General features: G+C 40.9%; 1 protein-coding gene across 1 annotated transcript in view; it reads left to right on the top strand.

The window, feature by feature from the left end:
* The first annotated feature begins 469 nt into the window (after positions 1-469).
* Positions 470-22,647, top strand: part of SPTLC2 (serine palmitoyltransferase long chain base subunit 2) — a 77,999-nt gene continuing 55,821 nt past the window's right edge. The window contains exons 1-3 of the mRNA XM_050897149.1: positions 470-595; positions 13,146-13,340; positions 21,572-21,726. Coding sequence (XP_050753106.1) covers positions 470-595; positions 13,146-13,340; positions 21,572-21,726 — 476 coding nt within the window. The remainder of the gene's footprint in view (positions 596-13,145; positions 13,341-21,571; positions 21,727-22,647) is intronic.

The following is a 22,647-nucleotide window of genomic DNA, read 5'->3' as shown; positions in this document are numbered from 1 at the left end:
GGCTGCCGCCTCAGCCACCGCCCTGCTCTTCCCTCCCGTCATTGGACGGACCCCGCTGTTCCCTCTCGCCCCTCCCTCTGCTTCGCGCTGTGATTGGCTAGCTTCCCTCCTTCTCTTCGTTCCCAGTTCCACCTCTGCCAAGTGATTGGACAACTTTCACCTTCTGGCTCCACCTCCCTCCGAACTTTTCGCTTTGCGATTGGGCAAGACCCTTCCTTCACCTCGCTCCCCTCCCATCTGATTGGCATACGGGGCTCTCATTGGGCCCCGTCCCCTAGGCCCCGCCCTCTCCCTGGCCTCTGCCGCCCGCCTCGCACGCGCGCTGATGCGTCGTTGCGGAGCCCGTCCCCGAGCGTGACGTCTCCGCCGGCGATTGGGGGAAGCGGCGGGCCGCGCTTCCGGTGCGGTGCGTGCGCGGCTGGGCGGGGGCGGCGGAGCGGGCGCGGCGCAGCGGAGCGGAGCCGGCGGGATGGAGCGGCCTGAGCGGGCTGCGGCGGCGCTGGGTGCCCAGCCCCGCGCCAACGGCTGCAGCGGCGCGGCCCACGGCGCGCTCCGCAACGGCTACGTGCGCGGCCTGCCTGCGCCCGACACCCAGGTGTGCGCGGCGGGCCCCTTCCGCCGCCCGGGCGGGGCCGGCACCGGCGCGGGGGGGTTGGTGGGGGTCGCCCGTCTCGAGGGCTCCGGCGGCGAGCAGGGCTTGTGGGGCCGCCCGCGGCGCGGCCGGGGGCTGTCTCCGGTGCTCTCTTCCAGGCCAGCGCCGCCTTGGTGCTTCGGGGCGCTGCCGCCCCGCTGCCTCGTCCCTCTGTGCCAGTGCCCGCCCCCCCGGGGGGCTGGGGAGCCGGGGGAGCCTGCAGCCGCCCCCCACGCCGCGGCGGCGGCAGGCGGGCTCCGGGAAGCCACCGAGACGTGGCTGTTAGGGAGTTCGGCAAAACTTCGCTGGCCGGTGGGGGTCGGGTTTGTGTCCGCCGGCCCTCGCCTGGGGGGGAGGGTAGCGCCTCGGTCACGGGCCTGCCTCGGAGGGCTGCGCCTGGTGGGTGTTTGTTCGCAGGGCTGGTAACTTTTATGTGAAACGGCTGGCCCTTAAGTCATTGCTATACCTTTACTGCAAGGCATTTGTTAGCAGCAGAACTTTAAACTTAAACCTTGCGATAATATAATAGGTCTATGCTTTAGAAGAGAAGATTTTAGCACTTGTTCACCACTGTTTTATTGTTACAGGTGTGATGCACAGGGCTACAGGTACAAGTAGTCTTGAGTAGGGGCTTCCCTTTACAGAGGAGTTAAAGGTTGATGCAGCACTTCCCATCTAGCTGTATTAACACCCTGTGATGCAAGTGTGTATTTGTGCTTTCAGACTTCCAGTTGTTTCTCTGCAAAACACTAAACTTTTGTGTTATAGTGTAAGGTACTTAATGGTTCTCATGAAGGCAATCCCAGCAGTATGGAATAGGTCATGTTTCTTTGGACACCTAAAGCTGCTTGAGAAGACCTGTTCTCCATTGTCATCCCCCCTGTTGCTCTTTGTTTTCACTCCTGTGCTGCCCATTCTGTTTTTCCAGTGTAGGCTTGTGCAGCCACTGCGTGAACCAGATTGCGAACTGATGCAGGATGAAACTAAACTTTTTTTTTTTTTCCCTGAGTTAACTTGAACCCAGGACACTTACTGTATTTCTTTCACTGGATGGACGCTCATAGTCTTGCCCTGGCACTTGGGAGGTGATAGCACAGTGTTGAGAGTGAACAAATAGAGGAGGAGGGTACGATACCTTTGTTTGGCAGCAGTGTCAGCTTGTCCTGGTTCGGGGAGCTATGGCACTAGCAGTCTTGCCTTGCAAACACCAAGCACTGCCAACTGTAAAACTGTAGGTGTAAATCTTTGCACTAAGACCAAGCGTGGTGGTGGTGAGTGTTCTTCTGTGAGTGTTTTTTTTCCCCTCTGTGCTTTTTAAAAAAGAAGGTCTGAATACGGTTATGTTCTTCTGTCTCAGAAGAATAGAAAGGTGGGGTAAGGAAGCTTTTTCCTCAGCTGTGTATCTGGAAAACATGGGAGATGCAGCACGTGAATGGAAAAATCATCAATGTCAAACTGAGGAAGCGTAAAAATCTTGCTGTTTTATGAGACATTCTATTCCGTTAGTAGCTTGCATGTGATACTACACTCAAATATGTCTTGGAAGCCTGAGGTGTTTGAGATAACTATTTCTAAAGGAGGGGAAGGCTCACTGGAGAAGTAGTCATGAGAAATCTTAGCAAAAAGCCAAAGTGTAGTGGCATTGTCAGAGGATTTAAGAGGAGTATAAGAAAGTTTTATATCTTTCTGGCAGCTGCTTGCTGGTCAAGCAGAGATTTATAATTAGGAGTCTGGCATTCTTTTCCCTATAATTTTATGTGGTCCAGATGGCTAACTTTCAAAATGAGGGTCTAAATGTTAGAACCTGACTGGAAGAAGTGACTCTTTAGGGGTACTAGCCATGTACAGCTTTCTCAAATAGCATCAGTGATGGGAGCTTAGAGCTGCCAAAGATATGGTTGCTGATGTATCACAGATTTGGCTACTTGATTGGCCTTTTGGCTTTTGAATTTTGGTTGTTGGGCCTTTACACAGGAGAAGGGAAGCATGTTAATGCTTGCCATGTGTTGAATATATATGTCTGTGTATGTATATATCTATACTATGTACATACCACATAAAACACTTGAGAATCTGCAGTTGAAGAGATCTGTGGAATGCAAAGTAATCAAGTACCAAAAAGGAGGCAGCTTACATGTGAGAGTGCAATTCCTACTTAGTAGGAAAAAACAGTAAGGATGAGGGGAAAAAAAGGTGCTTTTGCAAGAAAGCCTATGACAGGGTCCTTGAGAGAAGTAGGAGGCAAGAAGAGATCTAGATAAAATGAATATATTGGTGGGAAGAGGAGGGGGAAGGAAAGCCATTGATATAAAGAAGGGTTGCAGTCACTGGCAATTTATCTGGAAAAGCTGGAGCTTGTGAGAGGAGAGCTTAGAGACAGGGTAATGCATCACCGTGTCCTCCTGTAGGGCTTGATAGTGCAGGAAAGCTTTACCCATTTTTAATTATTTGAAAAAAGGAGTCTGCCCCTACCTAGGACATCTCTGCTGGTCCTGAGATCTCAGGTTACCTGAGTAAGTTTTGGGTTTTTTTGGTTTGTTTGGTTTTGTTGGGTTTTTTTACCCTAAAAAAAAGTTTAGATTTAAGGGTATTACCCTTATGACACAAATTTCACTCTTTCCTTACAACTCCTTCCACAGAGAGAGACTGGTATTTAGCATAGCATGGGCTCTTTACTGTTATTCCAGTGTGAGCAGAAGAGGGTGAATTTGTTCACCTTCGTTTTTAAATAGGTTGTATTACTTTGTCTCCTGCTGGGATCTGACTGCTAATCCTTCCCCTTGGTAAGAGGAGAGGGGAACTTGCTGCCTAGTAAGACTGTGTAGTAACTGACTTTGGCTACCTTGGAGATTAATGAAATATCATTGGTGGCCAGGAAAGTAATCACTTGAAGTTAGGGTTTCAGCATATTAAAAAAACATTCTGTTGAAATACTAAGATAAATAACAGCTCTTTCTTCTACTTTCCTGGGAAGTCCTGTGTTTAAATTACTTTGATTCTGGTAACAGTTAATCTGTTTAGAGATTTAAATTCAGTGAATGCAACAATCTCACTATAAGCACCTTAATTAAAAGAGGTTGAAGAACCGTCTAGCAATTAAAAATTGTGGGATATTAGAGAAAACTAACTAACTTATTTCTGACTGTGTACAGTTAAGGGAGTGCATGGTTAGGAAGAATAGTAATCTATGGATGGATTCAAAACTGATTTAATGCTTCAGTGTAATACCGCACTATGTAAGATGAAAGCCTGACATCTCAAAGGGTATTGTCATGATGTCAGGAAATGAACACAGCCAGGAGAAAGAAAGGAAATCTAAATAAATGAACAGTGAAGTTACCTCTTCGAGTTGTTCATGATCCTGCTTTTTATGTCCTTCTGGTCTGTTGGAAAGAGTGTTAAGTGAGTTCAGTAGAAAAATGGTATTTAGGATCTATCAAGACACTTGGGGGAATAATAAAGAGTGCAGGGAAAATTGCATTGCAGAAAGAAAAAGCAATTTTAAACTGGAATGTATTTCTCCATTGGAGTGTTTTGCTCTGAAGCGAACAGCTAATAGTTTTCTAATACTACATCTGAAAAAAATTTTCTTGCTTAAAATAGAGAGACTGGGACATATTTAATGGGACAAGGTGCCCTTATTTTCCATGATAACTTATTGGAATCTACCTATTATTGTGAACAGATTTTTAGTAATGTGTTTTTTTGGACTCCTTAATTGAGCTTCTCACCTTAGAATGGTTCTGTTATGCTTCTAGAAGTTGAAGAAGAAATAATTGACATATAGGTTTTAGATATCAAGTTCTTAATTTCTGTTGTGCATGGTATCTCCAACTCAGATAGGAGTGGGAATGATATAACCAAATTTTAATTTCCCTGGTGTTTCTAGGTGGTCTTCAAATGCCATACTATAGCAATCTCCAGATAGCTTATTGCATACATGCTTTTGTAAACAAGGTTTCATACTACTTCCTCAGGAAGACAAGGAATGGTTTGGCTGAAGAGTGTGGGAGGAGTGTAGGATTTGCATTCCTTTAAAACTGTCATAAGTCCTGAATTCTTACAGCTGTTAAAATGGGTAGCGTAGATTTTTCTTTCCTGAAAGCTTTGGTGTGTACATGCTAAAAACAACTTGTGTGGTCCTGCGATTTGTGTTTGGTTTTTTTTAGAGAGAGCAATCATACTGCTTGTAGGCTCATCTCGTGAGATGCTTCAGGATGCAGGGGAACGATGGCTTCATCTTGATTTTTTTGATGATACTTTTGCTGGAATTCAGGTTAGTTTAACTTCTTTGGGAGAGCACACTTACGAAGATGAGTGCAACGAATACTGGAAGTTTTTCTTGTTACAGTGAGTTAGTGGTAGCAGCGATGTGAATAAGCCCTTGTTTCAGGTGAATGTTAGGACAAGATAAAGATGTTAAATAACTGCCCTATCCACTGGTATGAAAACGAATTTGAGTACAGAATTGTGGTTTTTTTCCACATCTGCGTGCAAATTTAAAATGCAAATATTTCTGATAAAAAGAAAAAATAATTGATCATAAAGAACTAAATCTCATGAACTTATTCATGAAGAAGTGATCGTTCCCCCTTACTCAGCATTTGTGAGACTGCATCTTGAGTACTGTGTCCAGTTTTGAACTCCCCAGAAAGATGCTGACAATAGCCACGTGCATCTGTGAATGCAGTGGAGGGTCCCAAGAAGCAGAAGAGGCTGGAGCATATGAGCTATGAAGAGAGGCTGAGAGAGCTGGGTTTACTCAACCTTAGGAGGAGAAGGCTCAGCTAGCTGGCTGGAGGATATAGAGAAGATGGAGCCAGACTCTTGGAAGTGTGTGGCAATAGGATGAGAGGCAACGGATGTAATTTGGAAGAATGGGAAATTTTAGTTACATATAAGGAAAATAATTTTTCCATGAGGGTGGTAGAATACTGGAAGAAGTTGCTCAGAGAGGTGGTGGAACCTCCATCCTTGGAGGTGTTCAAGACTAGATTGGACGTGGCCCTCAGCAACCTGCTGTAATTAGACCTGCTTTGAGCTGGGGGTTGGACACAACCCCTGGAGGTCCCTTCCGACCTTGGTTATTCAGTGATTACACAGATAAACTCATGGATTGCAGGAGAGTTTGCCCAGGTTTAGACATTAGTGTTTAATCCTTGAACCCCTGTAAAAATGCGCGCCTTAGAGCTTGTAGCATGTACTCTGAGGCTTGCATCAGACCTGAGGAAAGAAATTATTACTTTCTGCCTCTTGCTTGGCTTTTTGATTGACTGCATTTATTGTGTCAGTAACATAAAACTGGAGTAGAAAATTGGCTGACCTAGAAAAGACTGTGATCTCCTTCAGATGTTTTAATTGACAAAACTCTTATTTCTGAAAAAGCATACGTGTGCATGAGGATACTTTTCTAATACCAAATTAAATTAGAAAAGATTATAAGCCTTTGTGGAAAGAAGAGCTACACAACATTTTATCTGGCTAAATGAATATTTGAGGCCATCGTGTTAAATTAGTAGATGTAGTGCCAGTGTTGTACTTGTTGAGAATTTGTGTATCTGTACTGGTATGAAAACAAACACCCATGGTAGCTGTTGATGTGACTGGCTTCTCTTAGATTTGAATATGTGCTACTGAGAAGTCAGTTTGGATAAAGTGTTAAAATCTTTCAATTATATTGGGACTGCCATTTCAAATTTAGCTGGTAATAAGCCTTAAATGCTATCATAAATTGTTATAAATGTATGCAAGTTCATTTTTTGTTATTGTAACTACTTGAGTGATATGTCATGTTGTATTTTCCTGTCTTAATCGTACAGCAGAAATGTTGTTTTCCTAAATGTTATGCTTTCAATTTGTTGGAAAAAAAGCTTTATCTTAATTATCTATGGACTTCAGTTTCTCTAGGAGGAACGTAAAACATTGGCCCAGCTTCAACGAGGTTTCCAATCTTTTTTTGCCTTCATTAAGAAATCACTCCTAGGAAAAGAACCATTTTTAATTGAAAAGTATAGTCTTGAAGAATACTTATAGTTGAGAAAGCAGAAGTTGAAAAGTTTAGGAAATAATGGGGTTTAATGTCTGTAAAAATAAGTGAGAATGAGTTCTAAAGTATGTTAGGAACGCTTTCAGAGGTATCCGAGAGCCTAGAGATTGACTTGTTAGTGAACCACTACAGACTTGTGCTGTCTTTGGAAATCTTTATTGTAAAACACATTAGTAATTAAGCATGCAGTTAAGGAATTCTCTGTCAAAATGCTGTACACCTAAAATTTACTGAACACACTAGATAAAGTAACATATTAGGTTTAAGGTAATTTGAGGTAAACTGTCAAAAAAGTATATTCTCGGCAGGATTCAAATTGTCAGCCATATGTAGCAAGCAAAAAACCCCAAACAACACTTAAACATTATGAAGATTTATACTGTTTGTGTAGATGTTAAGATGCAAGTGCATCTTAACAAAGGAATGCCAAATTTGTTGGGAGTAGCTAGTTGCAAATCAAAATATTCGATAATACCTGCCAACAAGAACAAATATTTAATTAGGAATACACTTGAGTGTTAAAGTCTGTTTTGTAAAACAGGTTTCCCTTCTGTGATTTTTTTATTTTTGAAAGCTTAAAATTTGATTGAAATCAGTTCATTCTAATTTTGGTAGTAAATACTTGGTCTTTTTACCCATGCAACAGTCTGAGATCTGAAGTCTAAGAACAAAACAGTGCAAGGAAAAGGTCTGGAGGTGACAGTAAAATTACCAGAAAATGCCTTAACAGCTTAGAGCAGCTGCCTGTGTGGAGTTCTCACTTACTGCTGTAGTTTCTATAGTGCTGATTCCCTTGATCCTTTATAATAAATGTGACTGCTTTTGAGAGTGAAGGCACATCCTAGAGCGGAGGTGCATCCCATATATTTCCATTTTATTCCCTATAGTTGGCAGGAATCTTTGACAAAAAAGCAAGCAACTCATGGAAGCAGTCTTTCCACATTATGTTTCTAAAAAAAAGAAGCTGCGAAGCTGCAAAGCCGCTAGTAAAATTTCTGCAGTGTGTGTGGTATGTGGCAATGAGAAGCTACTAAATTTTAATAAGAATTTGGCGAAGTTGTGTTCCAGCATAAATAATCCTTTTAAGGTGTTTACATAGAGTCTGCAAGGTTCGTCTGACTTTGTTCTTCCCGGCAGCATGAAATGAAACAGCCTTTTTAAGAGAGAGCGTTAGGGTTTTCCTGGGGTAGCAGCATAACCAGTTATCGTGTACTCTTACTGTGCGCTGTGTGTGTTGCACTTGTAGCGTCTTCTCTCCCTGAAGTATATGCCTGCCATGCAAGGTATGTACCCAAACTCCTGTGATAAATCCTGTGTGTTGTCTACAACACTCTAGTGTCTGCAGAGGTTCCTGTTTTTGAGCATGGCTTTTGTCTTCTCACAAAACTTCTATAATGCTTTTGAAAGTTGAGCATGGTACCCTTCAGTCTGAGGGCATTTGGCTTCTTGTGCACTCCTTTGCATCTACCGATTTTTACCATGCTGACTTTGTTTAGGATGAGTTTTTACCCAGATTGTCTGCTGACACAGGTATAGCAAATATACTGAAAACCCTTTTTCCTATTAGTTTTGAGAAATAAGTTTTTAATGAAGTCAGGTTCAGAATATGCTAGTCTCATACATGACCTGTTTTGGGTGGTGGCAATGAAAGCATAATTAACACTAAGATCTGTATCTGTTTGCTGGTTTCATTTTACCTTTGTAAATCCAGGACAGGGTGAGGTATGGTGGTCCTTCTCTGAAGATCCTATTGTCCAAAGTTAGAAAATGGAAAATGGTGAAGGGTACTAGTAAAAGCAAGTTCACTGCTAACTGCTGTTTACGAATTACAATTTTTTTAATACTCTGATAAAGGAGTTATCTTCACATCTAGTAGGATAGTGGAGGTTGTAATCAATAAAGCATGCAATTGGATACATTCTGGTGTGAATTTATGCTCAGTGGGGTGGCTTAAATGAGAACTATTTTTGTGTAGATGACACTATTCTGTCCCTAATGCAGGATGACCTGTAATCATGCTAAGGTAACTGCAAAAGGGGCATTATGTGAGATGTTTTCCAATATGTTGTTAAAGAATTTGAATAACTCGGGATAGGCAGAAGTACCTTTTCTGTCTGTGGAGCTGGAGTGTCGTTCTGATGGTACCTGACCTTAAGGCACTGCAAGATCTGATGCTATCTGGAGGCCAACATGGTCTTTAAAGCATAACTTTGTGCAGTAGCTGGGTAAGAACATCAGGTTGGGTGTGCTTATGCTGCACGTGCGTACATCCACAATCCCATCCTCTGCCTGTACTAGACATGCTATCATGGCACTTACAATGCTTCTAATTTGCAGGATGAACTAAATCTGAAGTCAATTTCATAATGTAATGTCTTGTGAATTGGAACTGTTTGCTACCAGGTTGGGGGGATGATTATAATCAGACTCCCTGATGTGTTCTGCTTAGACCAATGCAGTCCTTTCTAGCTGTAGCTGTATGATGCTGCTACTTGGTAACTGTTACAATACTGTTTTATGTGATTTGTTTCCCCAAGAGCTTGGCCCAACACAGGCATTACCTGTGGCTGATTCAGAATGCCATCTCTTTGCTGCCTTCTGTAACCAGCTGGGTGGTGCTCTCTGATTTTTCTCCTGCAGTTGAGTTTCTTAATGTGATGGTGCTCTTCTGTGTACATGCAATCTGGGCAGTACAGGATAGAGAGATGGAGGTGAGCATACACCTGCTTTTTTGAACCACATGCTTACATGAACCCTGAGTTTTCTTTGTAGTCTCCGCTTAGATATGCAGTATATTCTAGTTCAAAGGTCATGGCTTACTTTGTTGTCAAATGACTTGTTAAAGCCATAAAAGTCTTAATCTTGGTTTTTTGGTGTTTTTTTTTTCCGCCCAGAAAAGGAAGTGAATCACTAAGCTGTAGCCACCTTCTTTCTTGGTCTCTGGAACTGAACTTGCTGCTCTTTGGCAGCAGGCTTGGAGCTCGCAGCATGTAAGCCTTCATTTGAAGGCTAATGTGCAGATTCATAAGGCATTCTTGGAAAAATGAATAGGCTTGTATCTAAAATGTGGCTACAAATGTCTCTTCTGTAGGCAATTCTAGAGTGTATTTATAGTCATTGTATGCTTCATGAAAAGTCCGTGGAATTGTGTTGAGGGTATTTCTTTAATGTTTAAATCAGATAGGATAGCATAGAAGCTTTGCAGCTTACGTGATAGCAGACATGAGAGTGTGAGTACGTGTAAGAACATTGGTAGAAGAACACTGAGAGCTGAATTAATTGGAGTATGTGTTGAATCCATACAGATATTCCCAAAAGGGCCTTTCTCAGTGAAATGTTGTTTTTGACCATGTGGAATAACTTGTGTGGTTTTAGCATTTGTCACAAGCAGAGGCATCTCTAAAGACCTGGAAAAAATTGTTATGCTTTTATTCTGATTAAAATTGTGTATAGATTTGGGTTCGTTGTTGGGTTTTTTTCAGTAGCTATTTTTTTGGTATTAGATAACCTCAGATCCATACCCTTAGGATGTAGCCTTTCATCTCTTCCAGATGAACTTCCAGTTACCTGGGAAAGACATTAAAAACTTTGATGTGATCTCTGTTTACTAGATGCTAGGTAATTCGTGAAGTAGTCACTACCAGTTTTCTGTCTGCTTATCCAGAAATCAGCTACTTGTAGACAGCCACAGGTAGCAGGTATGTTGTGTGCCTGCTCCTGGGTAGCTGCTATTCACAGCCTGGTCTGTCAGTGTGAGGATGCAAAATTCAACTTTAATTCATCAAGCTGTGAAATTGTAGTAATTGGAGCTTTAGTGCGTGATCTTTCTCAGATCTGGATGCAATAAAATTCTATGGGTTCATGAATTGGAGCCCTAGTGATACAGTTAAGCAATCTCGAGAGTAATAGAAAAGAGAAAGCTTTCATGGTTTTTTCCTCTGCAGCGTTGGCTCACAGGGTCAGTTGATTGTCATGGTGCTGCTGCCCCTCCTCTCCCCGACAGCTGCTGACTGTTGTTTGCTGAGATCTATCGAACGAGTTTGTGGAGCGGTGCTGTAAAGACTATTAGGGTCTAATAAATAACCTTCTGCAAACCATTATATTTCCAGCCTGGATCAGTTCAGTGTTTGGAGGGATGCTATGCCGAAAATCAGATTAGCCTTAGTTGTGCAAGCCAGAGGGGGATGCAGGTGGCTCAAAGTGTGAGTGAGTGGGGCAGGGGCAGGTCCTTTGGCTGGCACTGTTCCTGAAGAAAACAGTGTATGAACCTGTGGCCTGTGTTAAAGCTTTAAATTGCCATCATCTGAGCTGCAGTGTGGTAAGCAATTGTTCCTACACCTGTTCCAAAGCATGGTAATTTTCTAACTTAAGCCACCACTGTATGCAGTATGTTTTTAAAACTACTTCAGTATTAAACCTGGTCTCAAAGCGCTGCAAGTTAGTTATCTGCATCTGGGGTAAGTACTGCTGCTAAAAGAGAAGTTCCTACTGTGTCTTTGCCGTTTTGTTTCCACCCTTGCACCAATTCTAAAGTCCCTGCAACTGCGGTGACCAAATTGAGGATTTGCTCAGGTTAAAACTTTGTTCTGGATGTCTGTGTTGGCAAAAGGGAAGAGGTAGAAATGAGTATCAGGAGAAAGGTGCTTGTGCAGTTTATACGCAGTGACTGCATAGCTGTAGCATAATTGTATCCTAAGAGCAGACCCTTGCTTCTGAAAAATTACTTTCACGAAATGAATGCCAGGCTTGAAATACAGACTTGCTCCAGCACCTGAGATGAGCAGGTGTCACTTTCCAAATAATGCAGTGGCTGGTGAGGCCAGCAAGTATGTGTGCTTTTATTGATTCATCAGCTGTTACAGAGGTTAGTACAACTGACTTCCTTTCCCATATGATAGTATGAGTGCCATAGGTGAATAAATGCTTTTATTCTGTCTGCTGGCCCCCACTCCTCATTAATTATTTGCTGTTGTCCTTTTTTGATATATTTGGGATCAACCTCTTTCCTAGGTGTTGATGTTTCTTTGATTAGAATATTTTTAAAAATACATTTCTTATTATATCTGGCTATAAACTGCAATTTGAGTGCAGTCCAGAGAAATCTGAGCAACATGCTAGATATATCCTTGTCCTAGCCCTCTTTTCAGTGTGGTGTTATTATTAATATAGGCATTTATTGAAATGTATTATCTTGGTTTCCATCTTGTCTTCTAGCTGCTCCCATGCACATCTGGCAACATCCTTCATAGTATATTTGGATACCAGAGAGTTACAGAATTGTATGCCAATCTTAATCTGTTTAGATTACCTAATAGGTTGTAATTTTCCTAAACCTAGGAGTACTAGCAAAAATAAATCTATTCTGCAAGGAGTAAGACTTGTCATCTTTGATGCTACAACAGATAGGGGGTTTATGTCTTGGAACACACGTTCTTTCACACGTAGCTATTCTATTATAGAGTAGCTATTCTATAACTTCTGGGAATACAGATAGCAATTTACATCTAATGGCTGGGTTTCTATGTTTTGATACATTGACTTTTGAGATCTGATCTTTAACTTAATTCTTTGAACAAGTAGTCTCGTTAAAACGATGATGTTTTTCCCTCCAGTGTTGTGTTGAGTGAGCCCTTGCCTTGTAGCTGTGAAGTTTTTCTGTAATAGTCACACATATTATGTATTACAGTAACCGTACTTGAGATGGACATGCACATGTATTATACAACTAGTCAAGCTCTTATCTTCAGGAGATGGTATCTAAGTAGCAAGATGACTTTTAGTGTGGATTTTATGCAGAAAGCCTTGCTTTGTTCTGTGTGCTGACATATATGCAATGTTGAGATTGTATACAATGGCTTTTTTGTCCGTGGTGTCATGTCCACCTCATGGATGAGTACAGTGTTTACGTCAGCATCTTTAGGCTAACGGCTATGGAGACACATATATTATGCTTGTTTTGTTACAGTAATATAGGCTTCCAAAGTTGAGTCTATTTTGATATTTTCCAGTTACTTTTTCAGTTCTTATAATCCTGAGAATACATTGTTTAGGTTAATAAAACTATTCATTTCTATTTTGTTTTTCCCTGTAGTAAGCCTGGGAAGCCTCAGTCATTTGTGCCTACCTAATTCTTGGTAAAGGGGGAAGGCAGTTTTTTCACTTTGGCCTGGTTGTAAGCAATGCTCTCTATGTAGCTTTGCAAGCTAAAGAACTTTAATGAGATGTTAGATTAAACTGCACTAAATTGATAACTGTGACTTTGGTTTTATCAACAACTTAGCAACCTTGTATATGTAGACTGACAGTGTTTCTTAGTAATGGCTGAACCTAGCTGGATGTACTTTGAGCTGGGCAGGGGGGATGTAGAGCTTATAGCTGACCGGAGGGCCAGGGACTACTCTGAAATGCCTATCTGTCATTTCTTGAATAAGTATCTCACAACTACCTCTCTTTAAATTTTTACTATAGATAAATCATATTGTGCACAATGGAGGATTATACAAAAGGCCTTTCAATGAAGCTTTTGAAGAAACACCAATGCTGGTTGCTGTGCTGACCTACGTAGGCTATGGTGTTCTCACTCTCTTTGGATATCTGCGAGATTTCATGCGGCAGTGGAAGATTGAGAAGTGTCACAATGCAACAGAAAGAGAAGAACAAAAGGTAACCACTGGGAAATAATGGTCAGTGGGAAATGATGTGGCTGAGGCTATAGCTTGAGCATGTGTTTAGGGAGCAGTGTTGTTGAAAGTTTTCTGCTGTTTTCCTTGTCTTCTGAATGCCTCAAATATTATGCTAGTACTGCTGTGTCATTAAACAAAATAATGTTTCTTTTAGTTGGGTTATTTTTTGGTGGAGCAGTTCCCTCATCTGGTTCACTGCAAAGCTGCATCAACAGTTACATCAACATGCTGAGAGGTGCCCCAGCTGCAGAAACAAGGGTTTCAGGGAGAGAGACTGCATATGCCGGCATCAGCAGCTAAAGAAATGCTTATCAAAGGATCTGGTTTGAGTTTGACAGCAGTGGGAGGCTTTCTGATGCTGCTCTGGTGGCTGTGTTTTGATTTGGAAGCATGCTATTAATTCTCTTTAGCCTAAGCAGTTACAAAGAAAAGCTTGTAGATTAGAACCAGAGCACAAGCTGGATGACTTTAAATTCATCTGGAGTCCAGAACACTTGCAGGTTGGCTGGTGCCTAATCTGAGGTGCTGACTCCTGACTCACTGATAGCAATTAAAAAGAATTAATTCGTAATAAGACCTATTCACAAAAGCTTCTGGTACCAGGTCAAAAGTCTTGCCTGCTTCAGCAGTTAGTCTGGAATAGATAATCCTAATTTTGAGTAGTGGTAAATATTTTGGGACCTTTATTCCCCACAGGAATTAATTACCGTTACGAAAGCTACTGTTTAAACTTGCAGTTCACAAGCTGTTTCCTCCTAACTCTTGGTGTGAGCCCTCTTAGCACAGTGTGAATACCAGTGAGCTTTGCTCCAGAGGTGGAGTGAATTGGCTTGCTCTTGCTGATTGGGGTTCTGTTTTTCTCAACTGCTTTGGGGAGCCAAACTGGCTTATAAAATGTTAAGGGAGTTTGTTTTCCAGTTCCTGGTTTCTGGTTCTCTGTGCAGCCACACAAGCAGCTGGCTAGCAGAAAATAGGGGGAGTGGTAAGGCCATCTCACTAATGCAAACAAATAATCAAGGGTGGGAGGTGGGGAGAGAAAAAAGCAAGGCTTCTTTGGAGGCTTTTTTTGGAGGCAGCACTGGAGTAAAGTGCCTGTCATCTTACGGTAGATTAGCTAAGATGCAGTAAACTAACCGATGTCTAAAATTGCTTCACAGTAGCTTCTTTGTGTGAGCATCATGAGGTAGAATTAAGCTGATTCATAGTAAGGCACTTAATTCCAAAATAGAAACATTCTCATAGGAGTTTAATGAGAATAGGTGTTTCATATTGGTTAAAAGTACAGGAGTTTAAATTTACACTATTTCCAAAACTGACTTTGGAATCTGGAAGTAAAAATCTTGGATCCCTTTTAACAGTTACAGTATCTGAATAGGATTGCTGGCTAAATCTCAACTTGAAACTTGATGTGTTCATTAATGTCATTTGAGCTACTCTGGTTTATGTCACCTGAGAACATGACACCCTTGTATTTTTCTGTGTATAAACTAGAAGTTGACACAGAAGAGAACAGTCAAACAGTTGCAGAAATCTACCCAGACATTAGAATAAAGGTTTAAATATTGGTCTGTACTCATGGTACTTGAGGATTATAAAGAGGTAACTGAAGTGTTGGTGCAGTTACTCTATACTGTAGTTGTTATATTTCTGTTGCACAGTTTCTGTGAAACACTTGTTCTGTTACCAGTATGTAAGGTGCAAGACTGCTTACAGTAGTCCTTTTCTGTGGGAGCAGTCATGACTCTTACATGACAGTGTACAAAAGGAGGACCTCAGGCAGTAGGTCTAATTTGGGAATACATTATTGATATTAGGCTCTCGGTAAAGATTGTCACAGAGGGTGTTGAAGCACAGAGTTTGTTAGCAACTGATTATCCTAGTTCTAAAAGAAATTTAGCCCTGAAATTTTTTATAAATTAACTTAGCATTGCATCTTACCCTGAAAGACATTTGCTTAAGAAGTATACTTCCTGGACAGATGAATTGAAACCCTTTAAGTTTGTGTGTTGGTCATGGCTTGCAGGGAGGACATGCATGTATTCTGTTTTTGTTTTGTACATAGGATGTCTGTGGCTGGAGCTAGTAAGAAGTGCCAGTGAATATTGCGTAAGAATGAAAAACAGGAAATCCTGTTTAAAAAAGTTTTAGTGTTGAAGAAATCTCAGCCTACTGTATTTCCCCAAATCACATTTCTAGTGCTTCGGTTGGAATAGCTGTTTCCGATATCGGACAAATAGAAAAGTGATCATGTGAGGTCTAGAATGTACAGTACTTACCCTCATACTTTGCTGCTTTAACCTTTGCCTGCCTGCAAATGAATTGATGAGAGCAAGTTGCAGCATATCAAGTGTGGGAGCTAGGTTTTATTTTGGTGCGGGGGTGGGGGGAGGTGTGCTCAATGACTTGTTTTGAAACAGTTTCTCATGATTTTCAAATATTTGAGTCTCTCAAGCTGCTGGCTGACAGCCCAATCATCTTTTGGTAAGAGAATGCAGATACTAGTGCACAGAAAAGGCTTGAAACTCACGCTTTTTTATTAATACATGCAAATCAGAGGAGCCCTGCAGTTACACTGGGGTAGTCTCTGGCAGATTTGTGACCTCTGTGTGGAAAGTAACATTTTTATTATTTAAATTCTAAAGAGCCAACTAGATGATTATGATTTTCTTACGTATCAAGCAAAAGGGTTAGCTTTAGCTTTTTGAAATAGTTCATAATTGCTTAGGTGAAAAGCTGAAAGCAAAGGCAGTGCAAATAGCTGTGTAGCTGAACAGTGTCTGACGACCTGCTTTGTGAACAAAACAAAATTACGTCGTGCAAGGAAGTATTTCATAAAGGGTTGAATGAACTTGTCCTGAAAGTTGTGGAATTGAAGTATGTGGATTTTCTGTGGTGTGTTTCTGAAGGTGATCACAGTTAAAAGCATAACGTAAACTTAGGTCCAAAATGTAGTATTAAAAACAAACACACAAAAAAAAGACACCTTCAGTTTTTGTGTGTTTTGGAGGGCGATTTATTTCAGTAGAGCAAATCCTTCCTTAAATTGTCACTTAATATTGTAATCTTAGTCTGTGCATCAGAACTAGAAGTCAAAAGTGACCAAACTAATTTAAAGAGCAGGCTTTCCAACAGGTCTATATGGGGACTGTCTCTGATGGTGGGTAAATTCCTTGGAATTTATTAGAGCCTTGCATTGAAAGTAATGATTCCAGGAAAACCTAATATTCGCTCACCGTTGGAACACAGAAGGGTGAAAAGGGACAGGCTTTGCTAGTACTGATTTCCAAGAAATAATCTGATGGGTTTTGGCTTTGTTTAAAATATGGTCTTTTCTTGGAAACCAGTGTTGTGTAGTGTATCCTCTCTGAAGCATTATCAGTCTGTTTTAGGCATGGCTAAGTGGCAAGGTTAACAATTCTCAATTATTCTGGAATCAATTTATGAATACCCAATTTAATGTAATGTCTGGTCATACAATGTAGTTAAATCTGCAAAATACTTGTAGGATTTCATAGGCAGGATGAAAATCACTTTTATGTTTCTTCCGGTCTGATTTGCCTGTTGATTACCTTGTACATTTTGTATACAGGAGCAACTGTGCAAATGGGGCCGGTAACTCTCTAACATACCTCTTCATGCCCAGTAGCTTGCCCAGTTAGAAGGTGTTTCTAGCATCTGGGGTTTTCAAACACTGATTCACAGGAATTCAGCTGTAGGAGTGTCTCAGGGGCAATAAACTGGAGTCTTTTGCTCAATGTTGTCTTAGCAGCTGTATAGCTCATCGGAGGCCTCCTGATGGTATAAAGGCTACCCACAGTTATTGCTCCACTTTTTCTTGACTCATGTAGCAGTGAGATGGAACTAGTCTTTCTGCTTCCTTTTAGAAGCCTGAAATTTGTTGCAATTGTCTACTTGATTGCCATTCAGAGTCAGTTTTTATTATTAGGGAACGCATTATGTGAATTGCAGATAAGCCTGGCTGGTGCTCATGGCACCATTTGTTAGCTTAGGTGCAACGCTGAAAACTTGGCTCTAAAAGCAGCATAATTACTGCATTTGCATGTCACTGTGCCCCAAGCTACTGGTTAGAAAGCTGTCATTCTGACCTTCACTTGTTGTAGTATTAATTTACAGTATGATGAAATCTTGGATTCCCAAATCACCTATGCTAAGGTGCTGCACCCCAAGGGAGATTTTTATTCTTCCCCTGTTTCACTCCTTGAAATTGCTATGCCTTTCAGGCTTCTGGGAGACCACTAGTACTTAGGTTTCTTCATCAGGTGTCACCTTACTAATAGAGGATGTGTTCTAGGCTTAAATCGACAGGAATGGAGCTGTTTAGAATTTCTTAGCTCCATGTTCATATGACTTCAAATGAAAGAACGTGCTGCTTTTGCTCCCTCCTTTGGAAACAGTATAACCTTTGCAGTTGTTTGACTGTGCTTACTCTGAAGATTGCTCAAAGAATTGACTCATTCCTAGAATATTTTTCCTCCAAATGAAGCTGTTCCATCTTGGGCTGATATTCGTAGGGTCTGTTATGGCTAGAAAGAGTGTTGGGTCTGAAATAGTATGAGAACTTGATGGAAAAATAATAATAACCTCTGAAGGCCATTTAAAGGTGACAGTGATTGCTTCCAGCAGTAGGACACTGTTGCAGCACAGCACTGTGGATGCATGTGCCAAAAATTTGAAATATTATGGATTGATAGATTTCATCCCCTCTCCCTCCCCAAGTGTTTTTTCTTCAAATGTTTCAAAGATTGGAAAAGTTTAATTTCTGTGAGGAAAATTAAAATTTCCAAGTGGTCTTTTTGGTGTACTGTCTTCTCTACTCTCTGTCTGAAATGCCACACTGTAGAAAGATGGGAGGAGGAAACAAACAAACAAAAAAACCAACCCCCAAACCAACCAGGCAAACCATCTGGTCCTGTATGCCAGCTCCAAAAGAGGGTTCTCAAACTCCAAAAGTCAGCACCAGTTTATAAAGGCACAATACCCCTACCATTTCTCTTTTTTGTATTCTCAAATGCATGGATCATGAGAACCTCTTGGTGGGGTTAGGATTACTGAGGAAATAGACAACCCAGTTTTGATTTATGCCAAAATAACACTTCCTGCCTGTCCTATTCCAAGGAACTTTCTCCTAAGTGCTAGCTGAGGGTGGTTTATTGTGGGAGGGTGGGACAGACAACAAAGGGGCTGGCATTAAGGTGATGCCTCACTTAGAGCCCTTTGCTATAATCTTATAGCTTGGTACCCCTACAAAGTAAGGCTAGTGTCCCATATTAGACCTTAATTCCCTTACCCATAATTTGTTCCTTGAATTCTTGTTGACTTTTAAGACACCTTTTTTCCTTATCATAATCCATTAGGTTCAGAGAACTTCTCTACTTCACAGTTCAATCACTTTAAACTGAGTTACACTGTCGGCTTGTAAGATCATACTTGCGTTATATATCTTGGTGGTGTCAGCCTGTTGTGGGTGATTGTCTTTATCTCACCAGTTGAGCTTGTTATTCTTCCTGCTTTGTCAGCTTGGGTTTCAAAATAAAACATGCTGTATCTGATCAGTAATCTGAGGTGAGATTGGACTGTATCAGCCCAGGCATACCTGCTTCAGTTGGTATAATGACTCATTTCCAGCCTCCGCTCCTAGCCAAGAACCCTGGCTAAAATCTCAATTGTTTCCTGGGTCACATAGTTAGTGTGCTTGAATAACTACTGCAAAGCTGAATTCTCATGCAAAGATGGTTAAGAGGAGTTGAAAATGCTTAAAAGGATCTCAGTAGATTATAATTAGACATAACAAGTCCCTCAAGTATTGATCTTCTAATGTGCCAGAGTTTCTTTTTGATCTTCACTTCCCCCACCCCTCTACAAATGATGTAGCAGAGGATTTCAGACACTTGTAGATAATTATTTCGATTTTGTGTCATGAATCAGGATCTTCTTAGTGTATTGCTACAAGTACTCTCATGCATATCACCACTTTGTAATAGAGTACAGTAGCTATGTAACTTTTCATATATGAAGGAAGTTCTCGAATATATTTGTCAATACCAAGATATTTTTCTCCATTGTAAAAGTGACCAGTTTGTTAGTGATTCAGCCTTGAAATCCAGTTTCTGCGTAGAACAACATGAGACACTGAAGTCGAGGAAGGATAGAGTTGTGTAGCTACTTCAGAAAACTGATGATTTTCTAGGGGATTACAGCTTTGTATTAGCTGAACTGCTACCCCTGTTAACCCCTCTTGACAAAGAGCCTTCAGAGAAGACCTGGCACGTGTGAAATAGTGCAAAACTGTACTTAAGTAGAGGAACGTGGAAGAAATAATTGCCCTTCCGTGCATCTTAGCTTGTAGAAATCTTGTTCCCCCTGTCTGTCCTTGCTGAGAAAGGACACGCTTGTGATTCCTTGGAGGAGTGATCACTGGCTAAATTTGGTTTGTTTTTTCCATAGTTGAAATGATGAAAATTAATATCTTCATGCCTGTTTTGGCATGTCATTATGCACAGGCAAATCAGAAAGGGGCTTAGGTGCGACTGTGTCTGCTTAGAAGTTTGCACTTTTGGGCTCCATCTTTCCTGTGCAGCTGCTGGTAGGAGGATGCAAAGGGGTGGACCTAGATGGTTCCTTTACTCCAAACTGAAAGGACAAAGTTGTTACATCATTAAAATAGGAAGGTAAAGAAAAAAGTACTCTTCCTGCAGTCGAGCATTGTAAGTAAAAGCTTGTCGGTACCCGTTTGTTTGAGTTGTTATTAAAAAGCTGGCATAAATGCTCCCAGTTTTGCTTCAGTGGTACTAATGTCAGGCACTGTAATATTTGGTCAGACAGATATTCTGTCTTGCTTATCCTGTCACCAAAAATAAAGTGCCCCTCACCACGTTTGCATTTCTCCTGTGAAAAACAGGAAGAAATGCTATGCTGGCTCTTACCTTTGTCATAAATTCTGCTTTTTCCTTTTGTAGATTATTAAATGGGCTTTTTTTCTTTTCCAACAGTAGCAAATGAATTATGCATTCTTATCACTACTGAATGTCAAAATTCCTTTTAATAGAAGAGTAATAAGGAAATCTCATGACTTTGGAGCATTTTAAGTAGGCCAGAAAAAAAATGTTCTTGAGTGTTCAGATGTCCTTGCTGTCACAGTTAGTTTGACTTTCTTGTGTGTTATCCATTCAAGACAGTCACTTACTTTTCCTGAAGAAAGTTGGAAGGGAAGCTAGAATTCAGGAAATGCTCACGCAGAGAAATCCTGTGGGACTTAAGTGCTGATAAGCTGTGCAGAAGAGAGGTGCCATCATGTAGCTTACTAGCTTGGATTCAGAACAAAAAATTGTGGAAGATTCTAACGGTAACCTCTATAATAATGCTAGTGCTGCTATATTAAATGCATTTCTTACGTACAGAATAAAATACTGCAGAGTATCTCAGTTTTCAAATTCTTTGTGTATTCAGTAGAGCAATGCATACTGTTTGGTGCCAAAAAACAATTGCATGTTCCCTTGCTCTGCTTAACTCTGAAGGTTGAGTACAAATATCTTGTAAAGATTATATGCCCATGCATTTCATGAAGGGGGTTATTGTATGTTTCAAGAGAGATGCTCTCCTCAACTACTGAGCAAGAGCTGGAAAGAGCCAAGGTATTTCAAGTCCGATTTGAGACCTCATTGTGTCATTGGGAGCTCCCAATTCAGTTTCTGTGTTGCTTTCAGCACTCCCTCTCGTATGTGTTAGAATTCTTTGAGGCTTTCTGACTTGAAGCATTACCTAATGCCATGACTGTTTTTTCTAGTTGTGGTTGATGGCTTTTAGATTCTATGAGCTAATTAAGTTATATGCAATAAGCATCTACTGTTGAGGAAATCTTGGGGGCATGGTAGATTTGCAGGTTGAAAAAGTTTGGAAATCACATCTAGCGGATGGATCTTTCACTAGCAGATGAATCTGTTCAGTTTTGCTGCTGTCTCACCTTCAAATAATTTTGCACTGGCACAGATTTCCAGGATTAAAAGCACTTTAAGTGGAATTGGTTTCAGGGCTTGTGATGAAGAGCTCTTTAACTTTTTCTTGAGTTTTCTTGATTTTTTTTTTTTTATTTATAAATTACACTCCAATGACAGAAACAACTTATTCCTCTTGTTCCTAGTTTGCTGTAATATATATTTTCCTTTTACTTTAAGTGCTTTTGATGTGTTTCAGGACTTTGTCCCATTGTACCAGGACTTTGAAAATTTCTACACCAGAAACCTCTACATGCGCATTCGGGACAGCTGGAACCGTCCAATCTGCAGTGTGCCAGGGGCCAAAGTGGACATGATGGAGAGAGTTTCCCATGACTATAACTGGACATTCACGTGAGCCAAAATTGAAGAAAAGGCTACCAATGGCTATCTTTAAGTAGAGGGTCTATAAGAGCAAGTTGCAGGCTGTGAGGTTAAAGGAGCAGTGAATTGTGTTTATTTTGAGCTTTCCACCGGCTTGGATAGATGAGTTTTACTCTTTTGAAACACATCTGGCCACCAAAGTGATTATTTGTGTATAATCTTTTGGCTACTTACTAAGGCTTCTGACTGTGTTAAGATTTCATGGGCATACACCTATAATAAAATTAATACTTCTGTGTGTGATGACCAGAACCTGGAGTAGATACTTTGGATTGCACTGCTACTTGTGACTTCGTGTTGATTTAGAGTCAGTCCTGACACTTGAAGTAAACGTTGCTGCCTGAAACTGAATTTAACACGATTGTTTTGAGTCAGAACTGAAGTAGTCTGTAGAAACAAAATCAGAAATGCAAGGACAAGGATTTTTACAAATTGGAAACGACACATCACAAGTTTGATATGAAGAGGTTTGCAGCACAGTACTTGGTGAAACTAGTCATGTCTCTCCTTGGCTATCAAGGGCAAAATAATTAAAACTTTTTTTCCGCTAAACTTCTTCCTTAATCTCCTTGTCATGTATTGTTAGCACAGCAGTGCCAGATGTGTTTCCTTTCTGTGGTTAGAGGATATCCTGCTTGAGGGGCTGCCAAGTTAATTGATCTAGAGATCTTATTTTGTAATTGAAAAGAAAGTTGTATGTTTCTAGGATGGAGGGGGGACATGTCAGAGAAACAACAAACAGTTTAAGAAGCCTCAAGCAATTTTAGATATGCTAGCAAATTCATCTTTTAATGTAAACTCTTCTGGGAACTGGTTTGAGACCATAAGATAGAGAAAGCATCTTTTTTACTGATCGTTTCAGTTTGATGAGGGGCAGTACTGAAATAATGG

The sequence above is a fragment of the Gymnogyps californianus genome, chromosome 5 (genome assembly GCF_018139145.2).
Source record: "Gymnogyps californianus isolate 813 chromosome 5, ASM1813914v2, whole genome shotgun sequence".
Classification (NCBI taxonomy): domain Eukaryota; kingdom Metazoa; phylum Chordata; class Aves; order Accipitriformes; family Cathartidae; genus Gymnogyps; species Gymnogyps californianus.
Note: the sequence above shows the minus strand (reverse complement) of the source record. Positions and strands in the feature narration are given on the sequence as shown.